The following is a 15,986-nucleotide window of genomic DNA, read 5'->3' on the forward strand; positions in this document are numbered from 1 at the left end:
TAGGGATGCAACTAAAAAAATGCTCTAGACCATTATATCTGCTTCATGATTCATGCTAGTTATGAGTTGCAACTGATTTGAAGACGTCGTCCGAGTTGTCAATGGACTGTAAACTGGTCACACACTTAAATCTATGCACTAGCAAGCTCAATCAAAAGTGGGATAAAAGAGTTGTACAAACATTTCAACCGAGATTGTTATGGTATATTAAAACTCTATTAGTTGTGCAGATTTAATTATAATAGCCTATTTTTTAGTTTATGCACTTGCACCAATAGATTGATTGCCAGCTTAATTTTTTGCTCTGTCTGGCGTGTATGCATTTGCAGTTGTCATGAAGCTGCGACCAGACAAGACTTGTATGTCCGTGTACAGTATACAAGACACAGACCTCTTAATTTGCTTCGGTTGTCCTCTTCGCTAACCAGAGTATACCACTATTTCTAACCTTTTTAAGAGACAAACCCATAGGAGACAAGGGATGAATGGCAGCTATCGAACGAACTTTGAAGAAAAGAGCAAACCCTGCCTGGATGACTGGAAGAGCATCTCCACTCGTCCCCCCGAACAGGCCCCCGGCGAGGGCGCAGCAGCGGCGCCCTCGTCATCCGAGAACAGCCTTCCGCGCCGCAGAGCGGCCGGAAGAAGACGAAGAAAGAGGCCGCCGCAAGCCAGCTCGCCGAGGAGGAGGCGAAGCGCGCGGAGGAGGCCGCGATGGCGGAGGCGATCGCCAGGTCGCTTGCCGACATGGAGGAGGAGAAGCGCGCGGACGACGCCGAAGCCCTTGAAGATTCGTGGAGAAGCTAGAGTCCCCGATGCGAGGAAGGAGCCGAAGACCCATGATGACAAGGCCCTTATCATTCCTTTGAGCGATGAGTAAGTGTACTACTTCAGAAATTTCGAACATGTATTTTCATCTTGGGCATAATAAACAATTTGGCATGTGTACTAATGTGTGATTTATTTGCAGCAACTGGACATGGGAGGCCAAGCCCCCCCGCATGCCTAACAACTTGCTTGGGGCTCTGATTAAGAAGTTCTGGCCCGGCAGATACACTCCCCTTAGCACGGTCCCCGGTGGCCCGACGAAGCTAGCCACTACTTGGGCGGACTATGAGGATGCCCCTGCCGTAGGCTTCGCGACAGCTGCTGAGGCTGTGACCACCAAGTTCTGGGTAAGGCATATATTTCTCGAGCACCGTTCATAGTTGATGACCCTAATGTGCTAACTCATGACTTTCACAACTGATTTATGCATGATTGAAGTGCTTCTATCGTGTGGACCCGGAGCATGACACGCAGGCGCGTCTCACTTTGCGTGGCGTTTGCGAGAGGTTGACACCGCAGCAGTGGTACAACCAAAAGGTCACCTGCGCTAGTGCCTTCTGGGCTAACAAGGGTAAGAGGGTCAAGAAGGAGTACTATGTTGGTAACCAGCCTACGGAGGAATGGGCAATGACCATTGAGGAGTACATGTCGGTGAGTAAAATGTCAATGAGATTCTACATTGCTGCTAAGTTTTCATTGAATTATCTTGAGTTGAGTATTGCGTTTTCAGGTTTGTCCCGAGTGGGCCGAGCAGCATAGGGAGGCATGGGAGGAGCTGATTACGGCGAGGTGGCTCAGGCAGGACGAGGAGTTTGCAGCCGTGTCGAGGCGTAACATGGAGAACCGAGGCACCGGTGGCACACACTGCGCGGGAAACCGCGACTACACCCGCTACAAGGGGAAAAAGGTATGTATATACATGGAACGACCTTCTTTCATTTCCCGTCATGTTACATTTGTGGTACGCATAACTTTTCTTTTCGCGATGCAGGTGGCCGAGGCAGCACCTGGGGTGGTGCTTCATGATGCCCAGATATATGACATGATGCGGACGAAGAAGAAGCCCAATCCCGCATTGCCTCAGCCACGCACTACGGCAATGCCAAGGCCGCCAAGGAGGACTATCGCGACATGGTCAAGTCTCGTCACCCCGAGGTGGATGACCCCTTGAGCATTCCGGTCGACGAGGAGTCGTTGGTCCTGTCGGGGCACGGGCGTCCGCATGGCCGTTTCCCCTTTCTGAATAAGGCGGTCAAGCCTACCCCAGCCACGAGCTACACGCGTCTCAAGCATACCCTCACCGCCGACAGCCCCCAGCCTCGTCCACGGCCTGCTCGTCCACCCGCCTACGATGCAAGTTTTCCTCATTTTCATCCTCTTTCCGGTTTTCCTTCCTACATGGCTAAGTGTTGACCAGATTCATTGTTTCTGAAATTGTAGCCTGAGTTTGAGGCGGCCTTCGAAGCCTGTAATGAAGCGTATCAGCAGGCCGCTGCGCAGTGGAATAGGCAGAATACGGCCTACATGGCGTATATAGGAGTAAGTCTGAATCTTTCTTCTCGCGCAAGTAGATGACAAGTCTCAGTTTGATGCTTTATTTCTGCAAAGCCTAACTTGTAACCTATCTTGCAGGAAATGATGATCTCTATGTCTACTGGTACACCGCCACCGGCTCGAGTTACCGTGGCGGGGGACATGCCTATCATGCCATCGAGGGCAGCTTTCGCTGCGACTTACTACGGATCCACACCGGAGGTAAGTTCTTTGCCAAACCGGTAGTTACCACTTTTCTTTGCCTCGCAAGTTGCTAACATGTAGGGAACGGGATGGTCCGGGAACTAGGCATCGCCGGGTGGGCGCGAGGTCACACCGGTTCATGAAGGTGGTCGGTCTCCTGGGCGTTCTGCTGGTCCCTCTCCGTTGACTACTCCTGGGACTACTCCCGGTGCCTCTCCGTCGACTTCTCCTGGGCGTAACACCGGTCCTTCTCCAGGTGGTTCTTCTACAGCTTCTACCGGAGCGCAACCCCGGGCTGCTCGTTTCGCCAACGATGTGGGCGGACACACCCCGCCCGGTTCCTTCCTCCGCTAGTCAGCTTAGAACTAGGGTTTGCTTGCTACTACTATGTATTTGGATGACATGGCACTCTCCGCTCTCAGCTTGTATGCTATTATGTGCACCATGTATGGTATTATGTGGATTATATGATATTTATGTGAATTATGACGAATTTGGTCGATTTTGGATGAATTTGGATGAACTGGACATGCTGAATTGAATTTGAATTGCAACAGGGAACAGAAAAAGGAACTGGAAATAGAAAAAAAAATTGTGCAAGGCCTACGCCGACGGCATTGCCGTCGGCATAGACACTGACATGGACCATATGGTCAGGTCTATGCCGACGGCAATGCCGTCGGCGTAGGCCTTGCGTCTGGATGGCCGCCACGTGGCCATTGCATGCACGGCTCTATGCCGAGGGGGTAGCCCTCGGCGTCGATGCCCACCTTGCACGCACCAGCTCGCGCCACGTCGCCCGTTCGTCGCCGGGCCGCTGCCTCTATGCCGAGGGGTTGCCCTCGGCGTAGGCGCCCACCGGGCTGCACCACGTCGCGCCACGTCGCCCGTTCGTCGCCGGGCCGCTTCCGTACGCCGAGGGCAGGCCGTCGGCGTCTGCCGACGCGCCGTTAACGGTGACGACGCGCCGCCAGGACAGGCCGAGGGCAGAGACGCCGAGGGGCTCACCTGGCCGTCGGCGTAGGTGACGTACGCCGAGGGCCAGCCGTACGCCGACGGCGAACCTACCTATGCCGAGGGACCTGGACGCCGAGGCCATACGCCGAGGGCTGCCGTCGGCGTAGCCTACGCCGAGGGCCAGGCGTGGCTACGCCGAGGGCAGCCGGCCGTCGGCGTCTCGGGCGATTCCTGTAGTGCTTCTACCACAAATCCATCTCCTATGTAAGCACCTTATCGACAGAGAAAGCGGAGTAGACATCTGCAGAAATGACAGTCCAAGACATCACGAGAAGCACGAGCTTTATTGACGGAGGTCCCAGCAATGGTCTTTCCCCTCGCCTTCGGCTCCGACCACCGGAGTGGCACGACGGGAAGAGCCCCCACTATCAAGGCCTAAATCTAGCTCGAAGGATTCAATCCCCACCTCTCGACAAGGAGCCGACGAGCAGCAGAGTGCTGAAGACCGGCAGGCCGCTAACGCACACAAACCCTACAACTACTGAGACTACTATTTATAGCGCTAGATCCGGCGCATCTCCTATTCCATCTCCTGCCAGCTGATGGTAGGGACGCCAGCGGCGGCCGACTCTCAACCGTGGACAAGTGGGGGAGGCTTCGAGAGAGAGAGGGAGACTCCCGAAGGGTGGGAATTGTGTGGACTCCGTTTGACTAGTGCAATTGACGTACATGAATCTTTACTATTAAACGCCAATCGGTGGTGTCCGTACGTCTGAAAGCCGCTTCGTACGTCAAAAAAATCCACCCGCACGGAAGAAAAACCGGCAGTGGAGCGATCTAGCGAAAAAACCGTAAGGTCGTGGGAAGAAAAGGTCCGTGTGCTTCGTATGTCTACCGTGTTAGTTTCAGATTGAAAATCCATGGGCCACACACGAGGAGATTTAAACGGATCACACCTGCCGCCTAAGCAAGGGAACAAAAGAAGTCAAGCCTGCCTCCACTCGACATCAGATCGGATCGAATCCCACGTCCTCCGCTTCGATTGCCAACAGAAAACCGCAGCATATGATCAGGCATCGGAAGTCTAACAGGGAGAGCTTCCACACCGCCGTGCTCGGGATGCGCTAGCCGTCGCCTCGACTTCGGCCAGCTCTTCGACATTCTGTGAGGGGCGCAAAGGATACCGTCTCGGCACGTCCCCAAGTACTGGGCGGCGAGCGACAGGTTGCCGGAGTATCCGCAGATACGAGGAGATGTTTGGGGCCCGATCTGGGCAAAGTCTCGGCGCCAAAGTTTGCTTGCCGCAGCGGCCACGCGCGTCGGACAGCTTCAACATGTGCTTCAGCAACGACGGGATCGGACGCATGAATTTCAGCGATGTTATCAGCCAAGCTAGGCCCAAACACCCTTCATCGTCATTTGGTTCCGCTCTATCATTTGGTTCCGTGGTGCCCATGGTGGTGCCTAGATATCAATGTCAGCACATACACTAATTGCACGGCCATGTCTTTTGTACTATAATATGTGCAGTCCAATATACTGGGCGCATGATTTGACGAGGAGGACTCATTGATGGTTGGAGAAGGCGGATCTATTTGGCACAAGGGGTTGTTAATCATTTAAATAATATCCTGGTGCTATGGAAGTTCTTCCCTCAAGCTTAATCATGAAGGAGAAAATTTTGAAGATATTAAATAATTCTGAGCTCGCACATTCTAAATAGGTGAGGCCGGAGGTTATTGGGATTGGTTTGCTAGGCTTCACCTTAGTAACTCCACTAACTCCTTCAATAAAAATGAAATCTTATTGAATAAGTTGAACAAAAATTTCAGGTGAAAACATTATGTCATCGCCTTCTTGATTATCCTCATCTTGAAGACTTGAATTATGAACTAAAGTCAATCTTTCTTATTTTTCGTATAGGACCATCTACGTTTCGAGGTGATTTTAATTTATGTGAATTGTTTTGTTGAATCAAGAACATTGACATGGTGATGATTCGTGGCGAGAAAAGGGATAGAGGCTCGTGACGCCAGAGAGAAAATGAACGGGCTGGTATTCAGCGGAAAAGAAGTCACGGGAGAGATAGAGAGCAAATCAGGATAAAGGGGAGATTGAGTGGAACCTAGAATCAAAGAATGCACATGCATGTTGTGTATATTTTCTGTTTAGTTATGTGATTACAGCATGTCTGCATTCATTGGCATGGTAGATTGGCAGTGGATACTAATGAAGAATGATGCAATAGCCTATAGCATGTGGCAGTATAGATTGGTAGTCGGTACTAACGAAGGCAGTACACAGTTTAGATTCATGTGAAGCAAATCGAACCGGTGGAAAATATCAGAATGACGGTCGAGTTGTGCCTGGCCGCAAGAAGCGAAACAAAGGTATTGGGAACAGCACCGACAAGGCAACACGAGCGAAGAAGTAAAGTTCAAAACGACAAAAATCTCAGTCTTTTGTTAAAAAGAACCTCAGTCTCGTCGATACCATGTTTAATCAAGATTTGGCCTTGGTACTTGAACAACATAACTTGTACCATGAATTTGGGTTTCTTTTAGTGCACATAGACTGATCGGTGTTAAGCCTGGAGGGGCAGCTTAAGTTACTCTTTTCATGGACCGGCTGTAGAAAAAAAAATCTTTAGTTACTCTTTCCGTTGACTGGTTGTACAAAATAAAATATCATGTCAAATTGTTCGTGTTGAATTAAGATCAGCCTCCAAAGCATTTCTAAACAATACGAAATGATTCAACAAAAAAATTATAAACCGGCATGACATATTTGGATTAAAAAAATCCTGTGGTGTCTTCAACTATGTTCCGATGTAACTTAACGTAATTGTTAAACGTTTCCCTTTTACCATTCCTTTGAAATGGCGACATCTTTGCAACGACCAAAATAAACAACCACAATAAGTTTAGCTACAGTTATGGTGCAAAGGAAAAAACTGCACAAATTTTAGGGTAGAAATCATGCTTAACATAATCGTTTGGCAACCGAGCAAAAAGAGATTACCATACAAGAATATTTGTTGTGCATTTTATATTTACACACCAGACATGCATGTGTGGTAACAGAAAAATTAGAGACCGTGGCATTCAGCTAGTACCTTAAATACAGGAATACCTTAAACTAGGAACGATTCTCCGATGGGACGCGAATTTTTGGCTCCCAGGTGCCAGCGCACCTGATTTGAGCAAAAAATTCAAAACAAGTACTAAAATTGAATTAAAAAATACGGCCTAAATCATGTGTGTGTAGTATGTATGTAGGTATGTGCATGTCAAGTTTCAACTTAAAATATGAAAGTATGTAGCCTACACAAAAAGAACAAAACATACTGTTCATAATATAGTGAGTAGACGTATCGGAAATGCTCAACGGAACCTGGCAACGGGCGAGGATGATATCGTGTCCGTCCCGTTGTTAGAGATTAGCACTGTATTAACGCCAAAGCATGTATTATCAGTTTGTTCAGAGTTATGTCCTACGCGTATTTGTTGTATTTCTTACACGCTCGGAGCAATAAATCATGGGCAGCAGGGTTGGCATGGCTTTAACTCCGGCCGCGGCCTGTACCAAAGCCGGTTGGCGACGACTCCTGCCATATTTAACCAAGCACACGCCTCATCCTCTTCCCCAACTCATCAAGAACCGCAGCTCTTTAGCAATTCAAAGATCTGCAGCTGTTCATCAGTCCAACCTCCCCATCCTCTCTAGTTCTGCTTCAGCGAAACCAGGCACTATGTCTATTTCTTCATCCTCATCGTTGAATCCGAACTCTGTACCTGAATAAGAACGACGGCCGCCGCAAGCACCAGGACGGATTCCGCTCCAACGAACTGCAATGTAAGTTTTTTGGTTTTGGTTCAGTCCTAATTATTCAGTCGATCCATACCTGGTTCTTCAAATCCGAGTTTTTATGTGTAGGTTCTCGTTCGATAGAGGAGTCCCAGGCTGTTGTACTAGATGCTCACTGGCATGCGCGCCATCGAGCTCCAGCGCACCTCCTGGCCGGCCATCATGCCTCACCACGGCGGCAGTGCGGCGCTGCGAGCTAACTCGGGCGGCTGAGGAGGGCTTCTTGGCGAGGCGCAGTGGTCATCAATGGTGAGTCGGGGCGGCGCCCACCTTCGTCCAGGCCGACAGCGAGTCGAGGCGGCGCCTCCTTCTCATGCTCACAAATGATGAGGACGCGGCGACCAAGGGCTCGGTGCTGTCCGGTCGGCATGCGAGGACGACCGCCTTGAGGGCTGCGAAGGCGTCGTCGTAGGCCGCCGAGATGGGGTGCTTCGGGGCGAGGTGGTAGTCGACGGAGACGACGACGGCGTGGACCGCGACGGCGAGGGTCGCCACTTAGGGTACGTCGCGTTCCTGCTCTGGATGGTGGTGCTCTTCTACCTCCTCGGGGACACCGCGTCCGAGTACTTCTGCGCCTCGCTCGAGGGACTCTTCGCCGCGCTGCGCCTCCCGCCCGCCGTGGCCGGCGTCACGCTCCTCTCACTCGGCAACGGTGCACCGAATGTCTTCGCCAGCGTCGTCTCCTTCGCCGCAACTAGCGTGCTCGGAGGCACGCTCTTCGTGTCCACCAGGGGTGGCCGAGGTCGTCACGGTCGCTGCCGGGTCACGAAGCGGAGCTGTCGTGAAGCTGCGCAGGTTCGTGCGTGAGCTCTGCTTCCTCTTCTTCGCGCTCTGCTTCCTCGTGGACGTGCTCGCGACTGGCACGATCACGGTCGTCGCGTCTTTCGTCTCCCCCGCCTAGTCGTCCTAGTCTGATTCTCTTAACGTACTGTAGTTTTTTTTTTGTTTTGTTTTCTCTCAGTCTTCTCGTACCCTTGATTTGTACAGATTTTTCTTGATCTCATTCCTATTTGGTAAAAAGAACCTGTATATTTTTTCTTCAGATCCGAATGGGTCAGTGTTAAGAGAATGTTACTTTTGTTCATGAATTTGTCTAGAACTCAGTCGAGTAATTGGTGAACTAAATATATTTATCACATGGACAAATCAGAAAGAGGATTACTCAAAATGTACGAAATTGACTTTTAACTTAATAATTTTAAATGCAATAGACTTTTATTGCAGTCAATCTGTATGCGCAGTCGTCTCGTCTCGTTTCTCTAAGCACTACTGTGTTTCTTTTGGTGTTCTCTCAGCTGGGTTGAATTTGTATAGATTTCCTTGTATCTCATATTCCAATTTAGTATTTTTATTCATTATTTCTTCTGATCCAAATGGTCATGCGGTTACAACAGAATGTCTATCTTTTCTTCCGATCCAAATGATCCTGATTTCCTTTGATCCATTCCAAATTAGTAATTTTCTCATTTTTTCTTCTAATCCAAATGGTCATGCGGTAACAAAAGAATGTGTATATTTTCTTCCGATCCAAATGATCCTGCGTTAACAAACGTCATGTTTTCCATCATTGATTAATTGGAAGAACTGCTAATGAATATTTCCATATTTTAGAAAGAATGTTTCAAAAATATTTTTATAACACAAAACCATTAGTACAAAATGGCATCTTATTACAGTCAACATTTTATCATGATGTTTTAAAAATTGTTGATGAGTTTTTGCAACAATGTGAAAAACGCACAAATATGATTTGTAAATAGAGGGTTCTAATCTCAATACGCAAATCCGAGTCTTTGGTATTTCTCTGGGGAGGAACTCGAAAATCAACTTCATGTCATGCTAATTGTTAGTAGTCAACGCTTAATTTCCTCTTGCTATATTTTTGATAGCACTAATTGGTCTTAGTTTGACCAGTCAGAATCATAATTACTCGCCATTAAGTGACATGGTACAGCATACGCGTAACTATCCTGCACCATGGCAGTAAATGTCATTAACTCCTCGCTCAGTATCGTACGCGGCGGCCCTTGTATATAGCTGCGTATGCGAGGTGCGGATATGAAATTCCATCACGTATTGAGCTGACGCTATATTAGCTACTAATCTCGAGGCACCAACTGACGACGCAGATTTTGACCTCGCGCGTTGCCAGGTCCCAATCGGCCGGGTCGGTAGACGTATACTATTCACAGTATAACAAAGTTTCATTTTCACTTTTTTGTGTGGATCACATATGGCCGTATTTTTTGCTGAAAATTTGCACACGTAAGTGTCAAGATGAGATTTACGTGAGGAAATTATTTAAACTTTTTTTTGAAACATTTAAATCACGTTTTTCGAATGTTTTGAATATCATGGTATATGGCACCCGGGTGCTCCACCATAATTCTCCGATGAAAGGCCGCTACTATCTTATTTTCAATATGGTGTTGGGTAGATGTTAAATTCAGGGTATTGCTAATTGTGAGAACTAAGTTAGTGTAGTGCTCAATTATATCCTACACGGTTCGATTGTACGTGATTCATGCTGCTATGAGTTGTAAGTTAGGTTCGAGTTTTTTTCAGTTGCAACCAAGGATGCATTTGATTTTTCTCTATTGCAAATAGGGATGCAACTAAAAAAATGCTCTAGACCATTATATCTGCTTCATGATTCATGCTAGTTATGAGTTGCAACTGATTTGAAGACGTCGTCCGAGTTGTCAATGGACTGTAAACTGGTCACACACTTAAATCTATGCACTAGCAAGCTCAATCAAAAGTGGGATAAAAGAGTTGTACAAACATTTCAACCGAGATTGTTATGGTATATTAAAACTCTATTAGTTGTGCAGATTTAATTATAATAGCCTATTTTTTAGTTTATGCACTTGCACCAATAGATTGATTGCCAGCTTAATTTTTTGCTCTGTCTGGCGTGTATGCATTTGCAGTTGTCATGAAGCTGCGACCAGACAAGACTTGTATGTCCGTGTACAGTATACAAGACACAGACCTCTTAATTTGCTTCGGTTGTCCTCTTCGCTAACCAGAGTATACCACTATTTCTAACCTTTTTAAGAGACAAACCCATAGGAGACAAGGGATGAATGGCAGCTATCGAACGAACTTTGAAGAAAAGAGCAAACCCTGCCTGGATGACTGGAAGAGCATCTCCACTCGTCCCCCCGAACAGGCCCCCGGCGAGGGCGCAGCAGCGGCGCCCTCGTCATCCGAGAACAGCCTTCCGCGCCGCAGAGCGGCCGGAAGAAGACGAAGAAAGAGGCCGCCGCAAGCCAGCTCGCCGAGGAGGAGGCGAAGCGCGCGGAGGAGGCCGCGATGGCGGAGGCGATCGCCAGGTCGCTTGCCGACATGGAGGAGGAGAAGCGCGCGGACGACGCCGCACTGGATCGGGGCCAGCGCGATCGGCAGCGGCGCCAGAGGCGGAAGCAGCGGCGGCCGCTGGACACGGCCGCCGCACGCCAACTCGCCGCCCGCGCTGCTCCAACCGCCAACGACGATGTCGCGCGGTACCGCCGTCTGCGACACCTCCATCCGGCGTTCTTGTCCCCGCTGTCGACCTCGAGTCCTCCGACGACGATCGGTACAAGCCATCCCCGGGGTGGGGAGACGCCGGCAAGAAGCAGCGGCCGGCCGCGCAGCCGAAGGCCAACGACGACGGCTCCGACGACGACGGCGACGGCGACTACACGGTGTTCTACCGCCATTTGGGCATGTAGAGCGCCGTGTTTTAAAATTAGCGTTTGAATTCCCCTTGCCGAATTCGAAATATAGTCGAATTCGGCCTCTATGTATGAACTCCGCCCGTTTTAGTCTAAATATCATTAAATTTAGTCTATATTCACCCGAATTTAGCCGAAGTTTGTCAAGTTTCCGTTTTTTAAATTCGCATCGTCGACTTCGCCTGGGCACGCGGCTGGGAAACTACTACTCCCCACGCCAAATCTTCCTCCAATCCGGACGAAAATTTCGCCGGATTTGGGCGTGGGGAGCGCCAACGAGTGGGGATGCTCTAAGGGATCGACCACACGGCCTAACATGGCCCTTCCTTCCCGGAAAGAACAACCCCTACTTCCCCCTCCCCGAAGTGATAGCAGGGCTAGGCTCATCATAGGGCTTGTTCTATTGGCTTTACGAGGGAGTGTCACGAGTGCAGAGCAGGAAGCATCAAAGGAGGAAGCTGCTGAAGAACGCGACCCGGACGATTGGGACCTGGCAACGCGCGAGGTCGACATCGCCGGCGTCTGCTTGTGCTGCGAGATTCGGAGCTAATATAGCGTGTGTTGAATACGCGCTTGACTTCCATTTCCCTCTATCCCATACTCAGCTTTATACAGCGGCCTACACGTACGATACTGGATGAGCAGTTAATGTCATTTATTCGCATGATGCAGGATGGTTAGGCGTATGCTGTGCTCCTCCTCCACTTAATTGCACGCGCCGGTGGACACCCTGAACTCCTCTTGCTTGACCACCGCATGTGATTACTGTAGATCTCCGGTGTCCCTCCGCACATTGGGAGAAGACACCACCGCGTGTGATTACTGTAGATCTTCTCCAACCTCTGGACAACATTCGCAGAATCAGCGCCGGCAAGCAGAGCATCGGCTGCCGCAAGCTTGGCTAGCCTTAGAGTGTGTTTCAGGTGAGCACTCCAGTTCTGTCCGAGATTGCAAGCCCCAAGCTAAGCTCATACTAATAACATGTATTCTGTACGACAAGGTTGGCAAACTGGGCAGGTTAGTTGACAATGGATTTGAATAGTAGTACGTCTTTAAAATCTTGCACCACTAATTTTGTCATATTCCTATGGATGTGAAATTAAGTACTAATTTGGTACACGATGTGTCAGATTAGTGAGATGGAGGTGATTTATGCACTAGATTAAACGCAATGCGCTGTTAGTTCTCTTGCGAAGTTGCGATCGAGTGATTCTCAGCTTTGGACATGAGAAAAAAGGAAGATCATATCAGGCTGGATTACTGCAATGGATTAGTTCCAAACGAGTAACATAATTAGCCCAGTACACATGCAAACAGCAAAGAATTATCTGATCTGGCATTAATTTTCGAGACGAAAGCATCCCACCAAGAAGCAATTGCATCCGCTGCTTCTTCACAAAGCATTCAACGTAAAAGAATGTAAGTTAGAATAGAGATTCCAGAGAAGAATTCCCATCTGATCCAAGAAACATCAGCAAAAAACTCTCATGGAGGAGCACGGTACGGCAGCCTTGGAGCTCGGCAGAGGTGCACGGCGGCCGGAGAACTCGCTCGGAGGAACGGCGATGGAGGAGTTTTCTGCTTTTTAGCTCAGGCGGAGGAGCATGGCGGCCGGAGAAGCTCGAGAAGGGGAGCGTGACAGACGGAGGCCCTCGCCGCCATAGAGCTCGGACGGAGGAGCACGCCGGTCTTTGAGCTCGCTTAGAGAAACACGATAGCCGGAGGAGCACAACGGCCAGAGAAGCTCGAGGCCTTGGAGCGTCGGAGGAGGAGGAGCACGGCCGTCGTCGGCAGGATACTAGCTAGTACTACTTGTTTACGCATGGAAATGGAGACTCGCTCGGACTTGTCATACAGGAAGGACGCAGGACTTACAGGAAGGACGAACACATTTACTGAAGTGCTGCATTGATTGAATCTTGCCGGCCGGCCGGCTGGCTCAAACCCGTCGGTCGAGTTAAAGCGATGTCGCGTCCTGCGCTATAGTTATTGCTCTGAAACGTGGACGGAATACACCGAATACACATATCCTAAATCTCTGGACAAAGTCGGGATACAGACTTAAGGCCTAATACATTACTAATCTCCAGCCAATGGACGATGGCGATGTCATCCTCGCCCGTTGCCAGGTTCCGTTCAGTATTTCCGCTGAAGAACGGCCATTTACTATTCGGATTGATAAAAATCGGATTCATGCCCTGAAGAGGATGCTCTATCTGCTCTCGAAGCAGTCGTCAGCCTAAGGTCAGGTCAGGTTTGAAATCCTTAGGTTTAGCCTAGCCCTTTTTCGGAATAGATTGCGAAGAAAATGGACCAAAATCCCGCCGGCACAAACCAGGATATCCTATATAAGAAGGCATTAGCCAATCCCAGGAACGGAGCGTAGATTTTGGCCCGTCGGAACCGTCTGAGTCCCCACCTGGGCCTCTTTATATACCGGCAGGCGCGGCGCGCGCCATCGCTCACACCGTCCCGCCATCCACCATCTTCTTCTTCCTCCAAAGTCCAAACGCGCTCCACGGACTCACTCAGTTCAGCCACCCCACGACCAGCCATGGAGAGCGAGGCGCCGCACCTGCTGCTGCACGGCGTCAGCCTGGACCTCCGCCTCGACACCACCACGCCGACGCTCCACCACCGCGGCGGAGCACGGCGCCCGGCGTCCCCCGTCGCAGCCGCCGCCGCCGCCGACCGGGAGGCGTTCGCGTGCAACTACTGCCACCGCAAGTTCCTCAGCTCGCAGGCGCTCGGAGGACACCAGAACGCGCACAAGCTCGAGCGCACCCTCGCCAAGCGCAGCCGCGACTTACCCTCCGGCCCCACCGTTCCAGCTGCGCCTTCCTCTACCTCCCCGGCGTGGCCCGCCCACTGGCTTGACGGCGGCGGGGAGCTCTGGGCGTACCCTGCTTCCGGTGCGGTGGAGTCGGCGACGATGACAGCGCCTGTCCTCGGCATGGGCATGGGCTTGGGCTGGGCAGGCGGCGCGACAACGAACGGCGGCGGCATCTCGAACGGGGAGGCGGTGGTGGCGGAGATGGACTTGTCGCTCAGGCTCTGATCGATCGAGCTTAACTAGCCAGTGCACTCGAGCGGCAATATATGCATGCATGCGCCTAGCATGCTAACTAGTATCACCTCAAGTACCACTTGGTGTTTAAGTAACTGTTCTAGTGCAATTGATTCTAATTCGATCTATGTATATGGATCTCTTTGATATATATAAATTAATGGCTAAGCTAGTATATATATGACTATGTATACACTTAATTGGATTATTCAATGGGCAAATCATGTGAACTTGCTATGCACATGCCTCTCTTTGTATGCTTTTATCTGCATCCATTGTTGGTCTCATTTATATCAAATATATCTATGCAAGGAAAAATGTGATACATAACATGGCAAATGGAGTGAGAAAATTTAGTACCCAATGGCGCCAACCGATCATTCATGCTGTGTGGTAGTACTTCATCTTAATTTGTTTCCTTTTTCTGATTTCTCTCTACTGCTTGCTGTTACAGAGATAACCACATTTTCAGTGTTATATTCTTCTTGCGACTCTCAAAACACAAACGAAGGTGTATTCTCACGAAACTTCACAATTTGTACAGTGTATTTCCACAAATTAATGCATGCGTGTATTCTTTAAGTTTTGCTATTTAAAACCTGTTACTACTCCAATATACCATATACCATATTGGAAATAAAGAGATCGCTGGAACACACTCCAATATACCATATTGGTACATGTGTAGAAGTGGCTCTTTCAGCTCTACCTAAGTACATATCGATCCTGTGGTGGTGTTGCTGTTGAGCTAGCTAGTGCTGCGTGTACACACTATACGTGTCTGCCGTTGGGTGAATTAACCTTTTCTTTTTTGCTTGTACACGTCTTCTCTAGCTAGCTCCTTACTTAGACGTGAGGTCCGGTTTTTTTCCGGTTTCTTGGAAGTTGCTTGCTCGGCTGAACGAGAGCACCTTTGGTCCATGGTTAACCCCTGACGGCAAAAAACATTGCTTTGCCGCCGTGTCACTGCTGCCTACACCTAGCTACACAGATATCCATGATCTGACTAGATGTTTACTGACCCACACACCCAACTCAATCAACTGTCAACTCAACACATGAGTAGCAGATATATAATCCACACATCTTCATACCACTATTTTACACGTGTAAACTTTTGTTTTGTCTACTCTGATACCATATTCTCACACTATACTTTTTGCAATAACTAATTCTAATCCACCGTTGGTGTATCAAGATTCGTGAAGGACAAAAGTGACGTAAGTTCTATAGATTAATTTTATGGAATTATATATGCATATACCGCTAATTATTCGTGTCGTCCCTACGCAAATGGACGATCGCAAAGGAACACAGAATTTCCAAGCAAGATCCACCGACAAGTCGATCATTTCCAAGTGGTTCCGAAATATGATCTACTCTGACAGCGATGATGTACAACATATGGTAGCTAATTAGTCATGGCAAGTTTATAAAGAGGTGGAGACAATTAATTGTATGTAGTGGCCCTGGTGGGTCACGCTCTAAACTAAGCTAAGGAAGTAGCTCCTCCTGCTGAACAATCCTAGTCCTAAGCTGCTTACCATGTGAATAATTAATTGTGCGCATGACCAGTTTATATCATGCTTAGCCGAAGCCAGTGGTGTTGTATATGGGCCATGCCCGGCCTAAACTAAGCTAAGCTAAGTAGCTTCTCCTGCTGAACAATCTTACTCCTAAGCTGCTTAGCAGGTGACTAATTAATTATGGGCACGACAAGTTTATATCACGCAGAGACGAAGCCGATGGTGTTGTGTGGGCCATGCCCCAAACTGAGCTAAGCAGTAGCTCCTCCTGCTGAACAATCC

The 15,986-nt window shown here is 49.2% G+C and overlaps 1 protein-coding gene and 1 long non-coding RNA gene across 2 annotated transcripts; both read left to right on the top strand.

Annotated features, from left to right (window-relative positions):
- The first annotated feature begins 6,970 nt into the window (after positions 1-6,970).
- LOC127324218 (uncharacterized) lies at positions 6,971-8,473 on the top strand. The gene is made up of 2 exons (XR_007866142.2): positions 6,971-7,377; positions 7,459-8,473. It is a non-coding gene; the product is annotated as an uncharacterized lncRNA (long non-coding RNA).
- A 5,048-nt stretch (positions 8,474-13,521) lies between these two features.
- On the top strand, positions 13,522-14,419 carry LOC127324219 (uncharacterized). The gene has a single exon (XM_051352212.2). The coding sequence runs from the start codon at positions 13,666-13,668 to the stop codon at positions 14,167-14,169; it is 504 nt and encodes a 167-aa protein (XP_051208172.1). The 5' UTR covers positions 13,522-13,665; the 3' UTR covers positions 14,170-14,419.
- The last annotated feature ends 1,567 nt before the right edge of the window (positions 14,420-15,986 follow it).

Source organism: Lolium perenne, chromosome 5 (assembly GCF_019359855.2).
Source record: "Lolium perenne isolate Kyuss_39 chromosome 5, Kyuss_2.0, whole genome shotgun sequence".
NCBI lineage: Eukaryota > Viridiplantae > Streptophyta > Magnoliopsida > Poales > Poaceae > Lolium > Lolium perenne.